Below are 17,537 nucleotides of genomic sequence, written 5' to 3'. Positions count from 1 at the left end.
ACACTGGAAGAGATTATTCAATTCTAATGCTCCACAATGAGCTGTGTTGAACAAAATGCAAAGAGATGATTTTTTTTTTTCAATTTCCCTGAAAACAGTTTTTTTAATGTCCTGATGCTGAAAGTACACAGCTGAGTATACAGCGTACACAACAATAAGAACGTCAAACTCATCATTTCAGTCTTTTCATTGATGTCTCAATGAAAAAGTCTTATTCAATAGCATAAGGTTGACTGGTTGAACTTTATGCCACTTTCCAGCAGATTTCTCAGATTTGGCATCCTGTGAGTATATGGCAACAGTATCTCATGAGCTCATGGTTCCCATGTCACTGGGTTTGGACCGGGTTGCCAGTTTCTTCTTTGTGCTGCTCAGTAGAACTCCTGAGTTTTCATGGAGGCAGGATGTGGCTTTATGGAGTGTCCATTTCCCTTAGGAGGATGCCAGGCTAAGATAATTGTGTGTGTGTGTGTGTGTGTGTGTGTGTGTGTGTGTGGGTGTGTGTGTGTGTTCTTGTGTGGGACAGAGAAAGATGCTGGCTTTAGTGAAACTCACGCTGGCTTCACTGAGGAGAAGAAACATTCAGATGCTGATGAACCGGAAAGAAGGCCTTGAATTCACTCTCCACTGCTGTGGGAGAGTCTCTCTCCCACTTTCACTCAGCTAAAGTACATTTCTTTAAAGGTGTCAAAGATGTGAGGTGTCAAATCTCAGTTTTTTGGGTTTTTTTTGTTTGTTTTTTTTTTTTGTTTTTTTTAACTGTGACTGTTAAGTCCCAAACTGAGCTGAGAGCTGGAATAGTGTGTTTGGTCAGATTGTCTTATGTTGTGGTCACAGCAGGTATCACCATTCTGGAGTGATTTTATGCAATAGTGAAAACAAATACAAAGAGAAGGGGATTTTTTTTTTAAAGATTTCCTCATGTGCGATGATGAGCTGCCAACCCTGCTCCCACTGTCCCTGTTTCTATGACCAGTGCAGCAGAAAGGCTCTACAGTACTTACAACACTAAAAGTAGTCATCCCTCCGCTGAGTAAACCATTCACTCACTTCCTAATTGTGACACCCATTATGCATATTGTGGCACATCATGTGCATTGTGTTGTACTCTGAGAAATACAGCTGCAATAGGCCCTTAATGTTATTTTCCACACTGTTAGCCAACCTTCCTTCCATGTCCCCACCCTGTTTCTCATGAGCTGTGTTGTGATATCCTCCCATCCTCCCTGCTCGATTTGTTTAAATCCTTCAATGCAAATTACCTCTACTTTCCAACTTTATCTATTGAATCCAAGTGTTTGATTGTACATACTTTACATAGCTTTTGACTATAAGACTAATGCAACATGCCAGTTTTACTGCTCAGATCAGTGCAGGTTATAACTGGGTAAAAATGTCCATCTAGAGTACATTGCATCAGTTGGCCGCGTGTTTCTGGTTTTGAAAGTTGACTTCCTCATTCTGCAACCAGCAGGTGTTGGCTGTAGTGTGAGCTAGAGGACACGGTGCTGTACTGGGTGGCGTGGGAGAGGAAACAGTGGTTTTCAAACCTTTTGCCACCCTGTTACCCCGCCCTGCTGCATGTGGTTTCTGGATTGCCCTATCAGGAAAATAGTTCCTTGTCAAAAATAGTCCAAGATAATGTAATATCTAATGAGCTGGCCTGAATGGTTGGGAGAAATACACTGAAATCTGCTCAGACATGAGGGTGATGTAGCATGTAAATGAGCTAATTTCCCCACTTATTAAATGTGGAGTGTTGCATTGTGGTAAGCTCATTAATAATAACGTTCGTTTCATGACTTTGCTGAAAATGCTGCATCTGACTGGCTTTTTTTTTTTATGTTTCCAGCTGTTTTACATTGAAAACCCTGTAAAAAGGGGTCATACACATTCACTTCATGGCTGCAGATAAAATTGTGCTAGAAGACTGAGACTAAAGCTAAATATCTACAATGAAAGGTCACCCTGACCAGAAACTACATTTTTCTCGTGAAGTGTAGCATCATAAGCAGTGAGCATGCACGATGGGCTTCCACACTGTTGAGAAACACACAATAGATGTAACCTGTAACATCACAAACTAATGTAATCTGTAAAGGTCGACAGCTGCTGTTTGTTTTAGCAAAAGATCATTTAAAATAAAAATTTTTCAAAGCTCGTCCTGCTGTTTAAATTTGACACTGAAGATTTCAGACACAAATGACCAGATAACGCTGCGGTCTATTGATTTTACTTGGTGGAGTGCTTCAGCTGCTTATTATACTTTCCCTCCAGGTGTACCCAGCGGCAGCAGTGCACAACATGGGCACTGCTGTCTCTGCAGTGCCAGTCTGCACAGCTGGTGTTCTGCTGCTGTATCGCAGCCATTGTCTGATGCCCTCTGTGCACCCTGGGACAGAGACAGAGTGGCAAAGTGTGAATGACTGAGAGAAAAGGATCCAATTGTGGAACAGAGAAAGACAAAATACAATAGGGGCAGGGAGAGACGGGGAGAGAGAGAGAACAAAAATAGAAAATGGTGACAGCACAAAAGGAGCTGTAGGCTTTACACTGACAAGGAGGCGTCTGCTTGGATTATCCCCTAGAATAATGTACCGCAGAGTCAGGACTTACAACCACATAAAGATGAAGAGATATCGATATGCTTACAGTACGTATATTTACCAGTTTTTCTCCAACAACTTTTTTTTTTTTACTTAATTATTTTTTTTACTTTTACTTTTACTTAATTTTACTTAACTTTCATTTTTTCATGCTTTTTTTTTAAAATAAAAAACTACTAATAAACTAAACCAATTATATTCAAACAATCACAGGCTGCATGTTTGTGCAGGTGGAACCTGATTTAAATGGTGAACATAAAAAGACAAGGAAGTTAAATAGTTTGAAAATCATGGCCCCATTTGTAAGTTCATACATTCTCTTTTTTGCATAGACTAATTTTCTGGTTAAATTCCTCAGGGATTCATGAGGTGTTTCAATCAGCAGTTTACACTGATTTCCCTGTGTCTTAGGCAGAAACTTTCACTTCAGTTCTTTACGCCCATAAAGGGAAGCTCCTGTCCTGCAAGCTTTTAGACAATAACATCAACATCCATCCTCGGATCTCCAGTTCTAATAATTCTAAAGACATTGCAGGGATGTGTTAAGCTCGTGTGTGTCACTATGCATGAGTATGTAGCACTAGGACTAAACTGCAGTACATGGCCACAGTAATACGTCGTACACACGCTAACTCACACACGTGCATTTCGAATGAGTCAGAGAGCGTCACGGCAAATTGGATTTATCAAGCAATGCCCTCGTTATTGTTACCAGGGAAACCAGGCGCCCCTTCACGATCATCCCATATTGTCATCCTTCTTAGAGGGAGAGAAAAGCATCAGAGGGCCTGGGTGGAGATATAGGAGAGGAGAGAAGATGTCCAAAGAGGTCACTCTTTACTGATCTTTTTTTCTCTATATCTTCCACCTTTCATCCTCTGTGACTCTCACACACATCAGTCTGTGGGACTTACCCGAGGTGAGTTGACCTGAGGAGTCCTTGTAGCATTCTTCAAATAGGATATTACATTTTTGTTCTCCCTCCTGCCTGTCTGTCATGGTTTAACAGACAAAATCATGACAACATCAAGAACTTTTTGAGTAGTTTTCTCATATATTTCCTCCTTATACCCAACTCTCCATGCACATCCTGTATTTGATGTATCTGAGCCGTCTGTGCCAGGGGTGACATGCTGCTGCAGTGTGCCCTTATTCAAGTTCCTTGTACTTATAAATGAATATAAAATCTTAGGCTCTCCTACAAAATAAAGTATGTGTAATGTTGTAATGTCAAAAACATGACAAATCTAATTATTTTTGATCTAGTTTCAAACCACATATACACATTTTTTAATGTCAGCTAACTGAAATTGTAATTTAGGCAGCTGAAAAATAATGTGATCATCCATTTAAATAGCATCTGTTATTTTTTTTGTAAAGCATCATTTATGTTACTCAAAAGACCAAATTCTCAGAAAAACCAAGGAATGAATTCAGTGATGTCAGTACTGGCCACAGTCCTGCAGTGCATGAAAATATCACAAATGACCCAAATGTTGCTGTGAGCACTGAAGGATTTATTTTGGTGTCTGATGTCAGTTCATCAACCACCAGAAACATAAGATGTAACTCTTTTTCCGAATGTAGTGTTTTCACAAACTCGTGCGATAATTGCTTCTGCTTTGTAATTAGAGAAGTGTAACGGGGTGTTACGAATAGAATTCTCTGATGTGAAGTACTTTCTCTAGTTTTCCAGTATTTTATGACAAATATGTCATCACTGCAGGAAGCTGGTAACATGAAAATGAACTAGGATTAGCTGCGATGCTAAGAGTTACTGGTTCCATGCTAATAACTGATATTTTAGTCTGCAGTAACAGGCGGCGCACTGATGCATATTGTCAAGGCCAGAAGAGCCAGAGTGTAGGAGGCTGAAGCCGCCTATTCATCCTCCTGGGATACTCATCATCTGGCTTGATTCAGATGCCAAAGAGCTCCATTGTTTGACCCCATTCAAACAACACCATTGTACTGTGTGATCGCACCACCCTTTGCAATGGTGGAGTAACAACTGCGTGTGCATGATGTGCGTACTGCGTTGTGTTTCAGTGGCATTGTGTGCGAGAGATCAGTACTATTATACAGACGTGTGAATATCTGTTGGTGTGTGTGTGTGTGTGTGTGTGTGTGTGTGTGTGTGTGTGCGCGCGCACGCGCGCACGCGCATGGCATTGTGTTTAAATCCCAGCAGCATGTGTTTGTGTTTCCAGAAGCAGGGGGTTTTCTCTGCTGGCAACAACAACGTACACTTGTCATTGAAATGCAGCAGGGCAAATGCAGCCCAAACGTGACCCCGTTTTCTCTGCACTGCTGCCTGCAAGTAGCTCATGGTCAGAAACTGCTGCTCAGAGAAAACAAAAAGTTGTTGAAATATCTGTGATTGCTCAGATTTGGAACTTTTCAAAAGTGCATGCACCATTTTGCTGTGAATAATGTAATAGGAATGTTTTTTACATAAATGATGATACAGTCACAGAACATGTGATGATGATGATGATGATGATGATGGTAGCAGTGCACAGATGGGAGTGGGACGTGTCTGAATAAGACAGTGAGCTTTGCTTTGCATGTGTCAGTGTTCTGTACTGTACAATATGTGAGATTGTTTTCTGTTTACTTGCCTGTGTGAGCAGTGAGTCTCCTTCACTGCATGATATTTCTTGGATCAGAACTCTAAGTCAAAATGTCACTGTGGCTGCTGTGAGCTGTCAGATTGGTTGTGGACATTAATTACTACTGCTTGAATTATCTCCATCTTTTAATCCTCTGGATGTTTAGCTTGAAAGCTGCATCTCTCAAGTTTAATATTCTTTTTTTGCAACTAGATCATGTGGATCTACCCGATTTGTGGAAATAATTTTACTCCACTGGATCACACAGTGCATGATTATTTCTAGATTATTCTGCTATAGAGTCTATTTGACCAGTTTCTGTACTTTCCAGCTGCAGCTCCAATTTTATCAGAAAAACTATTTAATTTTGATTTCAAAAGTCTGTGAACGCTGTCTTTCCATACTGTCAGCTGGGTGTGTTTTTGTCCCACCCTGCTCTCAATCTCGAAACTGTCCGAGAGAACTGCACTGTATGAAAATGCGTGCATAAAAAAAACAGCTAATTCTGACATTTGAGAACGGGAAAGAATTTGCATGACAAATTAGTAGCTGAAATTTAGTTTAGAAAACTATATATATTTGTCTGTTGTTTTCCACCTTTATTTTCTCATGTGACGATGATCTCGAACCACTTCTTTATGAGCATCATGAATGCAGAAAATTGCAGAACAACTTTTCGTCCAGAGTACATATTCTTCACATGTGTTCAGAACCACATCCCATCTCCAGGTAGATGTAATGTGTCTGAATTGTCTGGACTAGCCTCAGTGAAAATGAGTTTGTCTCCAGGTCCATTCCCTCGAGCTTTGGCCTTAAAGGGAGGCAGTGGCGGGGGAGAGGAAGTCTGAAGGAAAAGTGATAATGAATTGACTTAAGGCCTAGTTTCTATTTTGGTTGGGAAATGGTTTGTCTAAATGGAGTGTGAGTCACAGAAACTGCACAGTGAAGGCAGATGGAAGCATGGTGTGAGAAAGAGGAAGAAAATTTTGTGTCTTGACTTTTTCAGCTAAGAATAACTTAAAGAGACAGGACCACATGTTACCGGCCATTTGGGACTGGATGTAAAATGCTTGAGGTGCTAGTAAGGGCCCTCATGGGGATGGTGCACACCTTTTAAAAAGCCAGTTCAACTCTATTTCAGATTGCCCATGACTCGGTGGAAAGTTTGTAATTACACATTACTTGGAGTTTTGTTCACAAGTTGCAGCCAGTTTGTTGTGGCTACTAGTTGTACAAAAAGGCCTCAGTGATCAGGATATGAAAACTACAGCTAAGGACCTTTGAGTCCTAATTATTTCATATATTACATATACAATTGTGGAAAATAGGATTAATATATGTGAACCTGAAGGGTTGCAACTTGTTAAACTGGTTAAATAATATTCATTTTTGTGCAGGAGTCCAAAATGGATAGAAATGTCTTTGAAAGAGCAATAAGTGGAGTCACAGCCTCAAATGTAAACAGCTATGATTGCATGGCTCCCACAGGCTCTGAAAGTGTATCAGGTCAGTGTGTATATTTGCTGCATCCTGAGCAGCGTCATGGAGGAGCAGCAGCGGGCGACACCAGATGTTATCAGTCTTGCTGAGGCCCACTCAATGTGGTCCAAGGGAGAAAATAGAAGGAGCAATCAGTGTGGTCCCATGATTCCGAGTGAGTTGTGATGAATGACAAGTAGAACGAGCCTCATATTTCACATGGCATGCCAGATATGCACACACACACACACACACACACACACACACACACATTATTCACACACACACACGCACACACACACACATTATTCACACCCTCTTTGCATGTCCTTACTGGCTCAAAACACAGAATCTAATTATTTCTGTTAATCACCCAGTGCTTGAGCTGACTCATTATAGAGAGCCATATTGTGTGTATGGACACACACACACACACACACAGACACTGACCCTCCCCATATATTCACACATGCGCACACTTATTGTTACAAGTGCTCTCTAACCAGCACACTCTCACTTCAGTTTTGCACAGGATGTTATGAAATCAGCACTGTTGCTGAAACTTAGTGAAGGTCGCTGGGTGTCTCTCTCTCTCTCTCTCTCTCTCTCTCTCTCTCTCTCTCTCTCTCTCTCTCTCTCTCTCTCTCTCTCTCTCTCTCTCTCACCCCCCACACACACACTTCACCTGGCACTCGCACACTCAAACACACATCCTCGTGTGGGGGGGGCTGAAACTCCGCTCAGTCCCAGTCCTCGCCTTCTTCAACAAGGAGCCTGCTGGTGATCGGACTGTCGCCTGAAGCGAAGAGGCCCGGCCGCCGTTGATTCAATTTTACAGCCCAGTCACTCTCTCCAAAGCTCTGATTAGTCAGCTGAGAGAAACCAAAGAGAAGGAGAAGCAGAGGAATAGTGATGGCTCTGACCGACATTGCGGACGATGACCTGGATGAGATGATGCGTGAAGAAGCAGAGGATGTCTTCTACGAAGACGGTAAGCTTGCCAGGGGTCAGTTGTGTGAAGTCAGGCGTGGGTTTACAGGTGGGCGGCTGGGTCGAGGCAGCTGGGCAAAGTTTACAGCACGGTCACACTGATGCGTTTGTGACTTGCGGTTGTGGTGGCAGGGGGATGCCTTCAGTTGTGTAGGTGGAGTTGTTTGCTTCATGGTTGAGTAGGCTCTGATGTACACACTCATACTACAAACCCACCAAAATATGATTTATCTCAGGAACACAGGAATGAACGCTCCTAGTTAAAGTCATGTAGCAATCATTACATGTAATATTTAAATAAAGTGGAACTGTAAGCAGTGTAAGAAACATACGACTGTCAAGTTCTCCTTTTGCAGAAGCTCTATGCAGCATTTGTTTATCGATTTTTTTTTTTTTTTTTTTTTCAACTTTTACCCTTTTTAGAAAGCAGAGAGGAGCCGTGCCCTCTGCAGTGTGGGCGTTCTTGTATAACAGGCAGATGTTTTTAAACCAAGCATTATGCACCGCAAGAAAATCTTTTCAACGTGTACTTTGTGCGAGTGTTTGTTATTTTAAAACCAGCTGTAATCATAACCTATGGTCATTTGGAGCCTGGAAGAGTGATGAGAGGTAGAATTGCAGCAGGAGCTGACTGATAATATTTCACAGGCAGAAAATGGTTGTGTAATAACTGAATATGTTGCAGCTTTATTAAAATGAACGTATGACCAGGTTGTGTTATGGATAATGACGCGTCCTGCTGTAAATCAACTCAGCACTTATGACACGCTGTGTATCATATGACACCATATTTAAAGCTCCTTCAACTTAAAGGAATAGTTTGGCATTTGGCAAAAATCAATTAACATATCTCCCATCATGTTAACCTTAAAATACAAACACATACCAGTATCAAAATGCTCTATTACACACTCCCTCTATTCTGTTTCTTAGTTTCTCTTTAGTGTGAATTGTTCTTCTCAAACTCATAAACACCCTCCTCAGCAATTTACATGCATGAGCACAGAGCTGTGTTTTATCTTTTAAATTACTGAGCAGAGCAGTTGTTTCATTATATGCCAGCTGCTTACATTGTACATATAAAGAGCGAGGTGTTTATACATTTAGTATTATATCTAAGCTCCATACATGCTGTGAGCGCTCTGCTGCAGCTCCTCAGACGATGAGCGGACAGTGAGCAGGAGGATATTCCCACATATTGCATCATTTGGTGTGTAATGTATATTAATGCTTCCACTGACCCACTTCTGACAGATACAACGATGCTAATGCGACGTTTCCTTTACGCAACACACCCAGGAGGTACGCAGCCCGAACCAGCCAATCAAAGCGCACAGATTCATGTAGATGCAGCTGAAAGTTGCTGTATATGGATCGCTTCTATTTTCTGTTCTAATTGGCTCTTTGGATTAGTGATGGAAATTAGACTGAGTAACTGTGTGTATTGGACTTAATATTCATATGTTTCATTTGTATTTGCTGTTAAATGCAAATGCACTACCACTGGCCTGTTTAATTTCCAAATCATTAGTTTCACCATTAGGGGCAGATTTGCAAATCTACCACTAAAGTTTTCTACCTATAAAAATTTTAAAGTTGAATGAAGTCAGATTTTCTAACAGTCTTGAAAGAAAAGATGAAAGCAGAGACCCAGGAGCAAATACCACACTTTTTATTACCATGGTGACATACACACACACACACACACTGAGCACTGCATTAGTGTAATAGGAAGAAAGGAAATCTGACATATGTGCTCTCATAGAGACAAACTGTATGTGATTAGCTTGTCATTGTTTTGTTGCTGTCTGTAACAAAGTGACTTTTAGCCTGGCAGCAGCAGCAGCAGTGTCAGAGTGCATGAGTGGAGCAGACACACAGCGACGAGCATACGTTCTCCCTCTGTTTGCCTGTTTCTGCACCTCCCTCACAGAGTCAGTGGCTTCAGTTCAGGTCGTATGAATTAGCAAAAGAAAAAAAAGAAAAAAACTGAGGAACTTGATCTTGATATTTTGGCTTCAGTCAGTGTTCCTTCTTTTTAGTCAAAGCAAAAGCAGTTGCTTTGGAGAAGCACGAAAAGGGTCTTACCGGAGGCAGATCCCTTTTTTCAAGCCATGAAATTTGGGGCACATGTTGACCAGATTGTAAAGTGGTTCCTACACATTTCACCACAGAGGTCTGGGTATACTCAGGTAGTCAGCAAATACTAGGTAGGGTCCTTGGGGTCTGGATATAAGCTGCTCTTTTTTAAAACAAACATATTCCCTTACTGACCTTTAGCAAAGTCTAGTCACGTAGATCTTTTGGTATTTTAGTATTTTGTTCAGATTTAGAGACATGTTCACAGTGAGGTGTCTGGATTATCCCAGCTGATCAGGCATATATTACACGAATCCCAATTTCACTAATTGCATCTACATTTCCCTCGCTTGCATTTTTTCTTAGCATCTTAGTCACGACCACGTCAGATAAAAGAAGAAACTGTGAGGAGAGAAAACTCGAGGAAACACGTTTTAAGAAGCATGAGATGTACTTTTCTCTGATCTTTAATTTAAAGCGTCAACTCACAAACTGATTTCCAATAAAGGGACATGTTTAACTGTAGCAGAATTCAGTGTCCTCAATGACAGCTCATCCAGGCAGCCTCCTCGCTCCTCTGAGCAGAAATAAGAGCTTAGGTGAACTAACTCTTTAAGGATGTGGAGGGACAGCTTGGCTTTTCAGGTCACTGGGATCTCAAGGCCCCTTTGGCTGCAGCTACAGTGGTCAGATGAAATCTATGGATTTGCTGTAAAGCAACTCCAGCGGTTTCTGGAGAAGCCTCACAAGGAGTCAGTAGCACAGTGACTACTAATAAAACAACAGCTAGAAAAACGTACAACTCAGAGGCTTTGATGCACTATGATGCTGCAGTAAACAAGGTCTCAGCTCATTTGTGATGATTACCCACATATCTCCTGTAAAATCGCCTCCGCCTTGAACACCTACGTGACCGAAACAATTTTATTCTGAGTTCCTAGAAACTACAGTCAAAGCAGCAGCTTTACACAAGTCAACACAAACAACTCAGCTTTCTTCCCTTGTTGCCACGCTTTCTTATCACATAGCCTCCTTTCGTACTTTCTTGAAAAAGGTCTCAAAGAAAGAAAAACCTGAAATATATTAGTATAAGTGCACAGCAGCTTCACTGAGACCAAAATAAACTCATGGCTTTTCTAACTTCCTCTCTTCTTATGTGTCATTTTGCTTTGCTTGTGTGGTTGGCAGAAAAAACAAGGTATAGGTGACTAGTGTGTCAGGGTTAAGGAGAAATTTAATCGCAGTAAAAATATAGTTTAGTATGAGATCGATGTCATGGTTGGAATGAAGGGTTAGTGTTTTGCGTCTAAATAAGCCAGTGTTTTACTAACTGGGTCAGGTCAAAAAGCATGAAGAGTTGCATTCAGTCGTAGGCGAGGAGCTCCTGGAAATGCCTCGGTGCACGCCGCACGCCACAGGATATCAGGAGGTCTCGCAGCACCACGAACTGTAGTCATGCTCAGAAACTTTGTAGGAAGTAATGGCTTCTTTCAAGTCAGCCCAGAGAGTCTTTTAGATGTGTTGCATGTCAGTGCTTTGCATTTTAAAGTGGTCAAGTTAACTTAATCCCTGTTATCTCATCCTGGTGCTGGAAAAGTTTATCCACTCGCATGCAGGAATGTTTCTTATTGTTCCCACTCTTTGTGTAATAGGACCTGTTTCCACTCCTCTGGTGACTACCAATGACATGACAAAACCACTAATAGCAGGGCTAAACAGCTATTGTTTGGTTGTTTATTTATTTGTTTGAGTTTTTGAAAACTTCCTCTGGCAGAATCATGGGAGTTCCTTGTTCAGCCTTCAACAGTTTTAAAAGGATTTTTAAACTGTCCCGACAGTGATGAGATTTCGATGAATATTTGAAGGCGATGGGTTAATTTAATGGCGTGAGGTGAGACTAAGCTTTGATGGAGTGTTTTCAGCTCACCTCTCTTTAAGCCTTCACTCCAGACTTTGCCAAAGGGCTTTTCTTTAAAGTTCTCAACCAAACGCCACATGAGATTTAAGGCTTGAACAAATAGCATATAAGGGCATGACACAACATGCAGGGTTAGTTTAAACATTTAGGTCAATTCCACATTACAAGAACCTTTGTTGCAATGAGTGATAGTAGTAGGAGGGCCACATTCCTGTCAGAAACAAGCACACAGTCACTCCAATGTGCCACCTTGTAGTTTTTTTAACTGTGCGGGTAATGCAAGTCATAGAGACTTAGAGATACAATAAAAGTTAAATTACAGGGCATAATATTAAAGTAAGATCTGTGGATTATACATCATTCATGTCATAACATTTAAATCCTAATTACAAGCAGTTAAATTGGGGGAGAAAAAGGTTTATGTCAGGCTCAGACATGAAATTCCAAGTTTGAGATATCAAGACATCAACAGTATTTCTGACTTAGTGAAAAGAGCATTAGTCATGTCAATATGGCGACAGAGAGGCTGCAAATCCATCTAATTTAAAGGAGTTTGTCGTTTATCTTGTCTCACCTAGAAACAAACTCCTGCAAATATGTTAAGCTATTTTAATGCTGGCAAAACTAAAAAGTTAGCACTAGAGTAAATATCCTGGGATAATCCATGAACAGACAGAATAAGGATTTTTCCCCTGTTCCTATCAACATTGCATGATTGCTACATAATCACATTTTATGTTTATGGAGTCAGGAGTAAGTTATAATCAAATCATGACTTTAAATTTGGCCTTTAAAGAGATTTCATCATGTTATCATCCTGATGACATGAAGGCTATCTCAATTCTACAGGACATGCTTTGAGTTCTTTTCCAGAGGGAGAAACAGGACACACCCCAGCACACACACACACACACACACACACACACACACACACAACTAGGCATTAGCCTGATACATTAGCTCAAAGAAAAGGCTGCAAGATTAGAAGCCAGGTCAGATCACAAATCCACTACTCTCTCAGGCTCTTGTATGTACTTGTACCCAGGAAACATTATCCGCCTCTGAGTTGACATGGTGCCCACCATGCTCTACTGACTGGAAATCTGGGAGGGAGACGACCGACAGCTTAGTAAATACTGTATATATAGGGATATGAGTAAAGACTACTAAAAGCTTTCATTGTACAAAGAATTCAAACGTGTAGAGACACTGAAAAGATATTTAGCCTGAACATTCAATCTGTTTTAACGATGAAGTAAACTGGAAAGGTATAAAATTACATTGGTTAAAATTACACAATACAAAACAGTAGGTTCAGGCAAGTAAGCGCGGTGTTGTGGCCAGGCAGTAATTCAGTCAATGTTTATCACTGTCTGTCAACTTGAGCCTTAGCTTTTATGCAACAGATACAGAGGCTCATCTCTCCCCTCACTGTCAATGAAAAACTGTTTTTTCTGTAACAAAACAAAATGTTACAGGGTTCATGCTCTTAAATCCAGGCCTTTCAAAAATTGTGTGAGGTGCATGAAGCTAGAAACAATAAATCCCGTGCATTGAAAAACTGACAAAGCAGCAAAGAGCCTGATGATGTCATCTGTGGGGGTGATAATGTGATTCAGTGGAATTGCACATCAGTGGACACGTAGGACAGGGGGCGCTGGGTTCAAGCCAAACAGGGCACTGCTGGAGGTTTCAGAATGATCTAAAACTGACTTGACCTACTATAAAACATGCACGCATGCACTGACCCATCTTTTTCTAATGCCATACACACACGCACACATTTTCAGCATTCACACACTGACAGTCCACCTACACATACATCTCCACTGTCTGGCCACAGATGTCGTCTTAGTCCACAGTGATATAACACACAGACTGACAGTGCTGCTGTTTGTGCGTCAGTGGTCGCTGCCAGTTGAGAATAGCTCTGACCTGAGGGGACTTACTGTAGCTGTAGCATATTACTGCTCTGCATCTCCCTCTTCCTGCTTCTGACAGTTGGCTCCACTGACCTACTTAAGCCAAAAGACCCTTAATATTATTATTTTCAGAGAATGGGTGACTGGGAGGACGAAAACAGAGGAAACCCTGTTGCATTTGGAGACTGTAGGTGAAGATTCAGTAACTCAGATGATGCATCAGTACAAATCTTTCTTCCTTTGCAGACATTTTTCAGCCTTTATTGTAAATATGTCTCAATTTTTGGTAACAGATGTTCACATATGACTTATATTTAAGATGGCAGGTTCCCTGTACTGCTAACCTTTCCTTACAGTTCCCACACCGTCACCATGACACTGTGTGCTGTGGGCAACACTGGGCGTGTGAGGTTTACACTCAGTGGTTTGGAACATCTCTCACAGTGAGGTCATCCTGTTTAAAACACAAAAGACCACAGACCACCCGTGAGTCTTCATAAAGGGGTAACCTGGTGGAGGTTTGGAGAATACACTTTGCTTTTCATGGGGCAACTGGTCGCAAGTGTGGTACCGTTGTTATAACTAACTACGTTTCTAACTTACAGCTACGGTTGCCTGTTTAGACCACAACTAGATAGCTCATTTTTTTATTCTAACTTTAGTAATTTACTTCTTATTGCTAAAAATGCTTGCTTCGTGGGAAAAGGAAAACAAAACAATGACCTAAACAAATGAGAGGAGCTGCAGAGTTGGGTGGTAATGCTCTGGTTCTGTAATACGAGTGATTTGATGCATCTTGGTCTAACATTAATATTTATAACTAGTTAGGTTTCTTTAAAAAGTTTTTTTAACTGTATGTTGTAGAGCGTGGGATGGTGTTGTTGGCAGACACCTGCAGTCTGCAGGCCGATGACGTGCTTCCATGTCCCTGCAGGGAGAGACTGTGTGCAGCCTGTCATTACAGAACAAAGCAGCCACAGCTGCTGCCACAGGGCAGTGCGCAACCTGTAACTGGTTCACCTCGGACTCAGAGACAGACAAGCGTTTAATGTTTCATGTATGAAGTAATACGGTAAACACAACTCTGCATTTAGAGATGTTTATATATGTTTTACAAAGTGTTTTTCTGTATCTGCTGTAAACAGCTGACAATGTCAGAATTTCACTTGTCTTTGGGATTTTACAACTGGGAAAAGTCCAACAATAAGTTAACAGGACTAGTAACCCGTGAAGAACTGGCAGTCAGCATTTCCACTGTTTTAGTGTCACACACGCACACACGCACACACACACACACACACACACATAGACACATACTTGTGTGTCTCTACATCCCTCAGCCTTGACCTTCCTGCCTTCCAGTTATGTGGCCTTTCTTTCTCATCTTGGTTTAGTGGTCAGACATTGTCAAGCAACGATGAAAAAAAATTTAAGAAACAAAACATTAACATGCCGAACTAAAAAGAATCAGAGAGGAAGTAGAGTGAGAAACAGATGGAGTTTCAGAGCTGTGCTCCATGCAGAGCAGGAGATATTTGATGGTGGTTACCGACAGCGGCCGGTGGCTGGAATGAAAGGAAAGAAACTGCACTGCTGAGAGGCCAGTCAATACTTTCTGTATGTGGGTGTGTACATTCATGTGTGTGCATTCATGAATGGGTTCATATAGACCGAGAGCAGTAAACAGGTCTGAGTGAGCTTTACTGATAATCCTGAATGTTTCTGCAAAGGTCAGTGTGAACATTTTTCTTGCCAACATAGAAATGCATTTCAGGTTAGAAAAATAGGTTTTAAGTGCAGCATGATCCAGAGAGGTGCAGGGAGAGAGATGGATCACATCTGAGAGGGGAGGAGGAAAGTAGTGATATCGTTGCAAACTCAGTTTATTTGATGAAGAAATCTCTGAAACTGACACATATTTTTACCTGTAGTTAGTGAGTTAAAATCATCTGTCTTTCATTGGGATTTTAAGTGTAGCTTTGTGAAATATTGGGAAATACAACAAAAAAGTGGACGATACATCTCTGACATTGATGTTATAATCTTGAGTTAAAAATTCACAGTGTTACTTTGTTCATGATGCTAAATTTATGTTTCCTGTGAAAACTCCTGGGATGATTAGAGTCGATGACCCAGATCAACCCAGTGCTAAATTACCCGTTACTGCGATTCTGATTGGCCACTTCCATATATAGGTGGTTACATATCTACATATGTGTGTTGTATGGTCTATGTCTGTATGGTCCTCTTTGTGTGTGTGTGTGTGTGTGTGTGTGTGTGTGTGTGTGTGTGTGTGCGCGCGCACATCTTCTCCAGTAAATATAGCCACTAGTCAGGGGCTGTTGATGACAGCTATAATTACAGGCTGAGCTGTTCAGCAGCTGAGAAACTAAGATGAAGAGGGGTGTCTGTGTGCGTGCGTGCATTGCGTGTGTGTGTGTTTTTGTGTGCGTGTGTGTGAACAGAGGGGCTTATGGAAACCCTACAGAGTTCCCTGAATGGGTTCCACCCAGAATAAATGGTAAAATCTACAGGGGGAAAGGCAGATAAAATATGTCTGAGTGTAGTTTGTTTGACTCCTTGGAGAATATTTGAGCCAATCCTGATCATATTTAGAGAGAAGAAATGAAAAGGTCTGGTACGGTGGAAAATGCAGAACCTGTGCTGTCCCTGGCTTTCCATGTCCCTGCCTCTTTCTAGAAAATGTATTTATGTCTCACTTTTTTATTCCCTTCTCCCTCCATCTCCAGATTTTTCTCTGGGCACAGCTTCTGTCCTTTCATCATTTCTAACCCGACAGCTGAAATCCCAACATCAAGCCCAACATTGCCCATTTAGAATTAATGTCAGTACCTCATTGATCCCCAACCAACAGACCTCTGAGGCTGGCTGTCTCATCATCCCAGTTTGTTTTTGACTGATCATGGCTGCAGGAACATTCGCTCTTCACCTTCTTTGCCAGCTCTTCTAATTTCTTTCCAGCCAACTGCCCTCTAAAAAAAACTTTTCATTGCTATTTTTGTTTTTTGGCAGCATGGACCTCCCTCTTCAAAATAAAATAAAACAGAAACTAGATAGAAAATAGAAAGTCAAGAAGGAGCAGAGGTGACTGCATGGAAAATTGCTAAACCCTCCCATTTAGATTAATCATATCAATATGTCATTATAAAAAAAAAAATCTCTTCTTCTGCTAATACACAACTGATGGATTAAAGAGGACAAGCCATTTTCTGCTCCCTTTGCTTCTTGGAAGTGTGATCTAGATTGGATTTGTATGGACTCAGCTGAACACCATACCCACTTATGGAGGGCAATTACGCTGGCAGGGGCACTTCCAGACAAGTCACTCTTCATAAGTCATCCCACAGAAATGTACTTTCACTCAGCCCACAAATGGCAGCACCTGCGGGTTTCACACTGTTCGCAGCTTCAGAGATGAAAGTATTTTTCACGGTTTCCTTCCGCTGCAATTAGATTTGTTTGTTGCTTGCTGTCCAGGGAAAAACAGTCACTATTGAAGAAATAACCCAATTAAAATGAATGCGGGGTAATTTTGAAAAAGCCCCTGTTTTTAAAGTGTGTAATCACAGATAATCACAGCATCCTTTTCACGAACTGTCCATACATTTACGAGGGCTAATAAAACTTTAATTCATGTAGTGGTAAAACATCGCAGAATGAGCTGGGGTGAACCAGACCTCTGTAAATGTCAAGTTTATAGGTCTGAATTAAAACCTACGTGGCTGAAAAGGTTTAGCTTTGTCTCCTGAAACGGCCCGCTGCTGCTCAGAGCACCAGGGAGAAGAGAAATGTTAGAGGCAGTTCATAAGGTTTACAGCTGGTTGAATCTGGTGTGGAGCAGAGAAGGACCAGTCACTGCCTTCAGCAGTACAACACACACCATAACGTGTGTGTGTGCAGTGCTACAGAG

General features: G+C 41.3%; 1 protein-coding gene across 1 annotated transcript in view; it reads left to right on the top strand.

The window, feature by feature from the left end:
• The first annotated feature begins 7,609 nt into the window (after positions 1-7,609).
• ripor2 (RHO family interacting cell polarization regulator 2) overlaps positions 7,610-17,537 on the top strand; it is a 45,861-nt gene continuing 35,933 nt past the window's right edge. The window contains exon 1 of the mRNA XM_026299823.1: positions 7,610-7,688. Coding sequence (XP_026155608.1) covers positions 7,610-7,688 — 79 coding nt within the window. The remainder of the gene's footprint in view (positions 7,689-17,537) is intronic.

The sequence above is a fragment of the Mastacembelus armatus genome, chromosome 11 (assembly GCF_900324485.2).
Source record: "Mastacembelus armatus chromosome 11, fMasArm1.2, whole genome shotgun sequence".
In the NCBI taxonomy this organism is placed as follows: domain Eukaryota; kingdom Metazoa; phylum Chordata; class Actinopteri; order Synbranchiformes; family Mastacembelidae; genus Mastacembelus; species Mastacembelus armatus.
The sequence above is the reverse complement of the archived record's forward strand: the minus strand, read 5'-3'. Positions and strand labels throughout refer to the sequence as shown.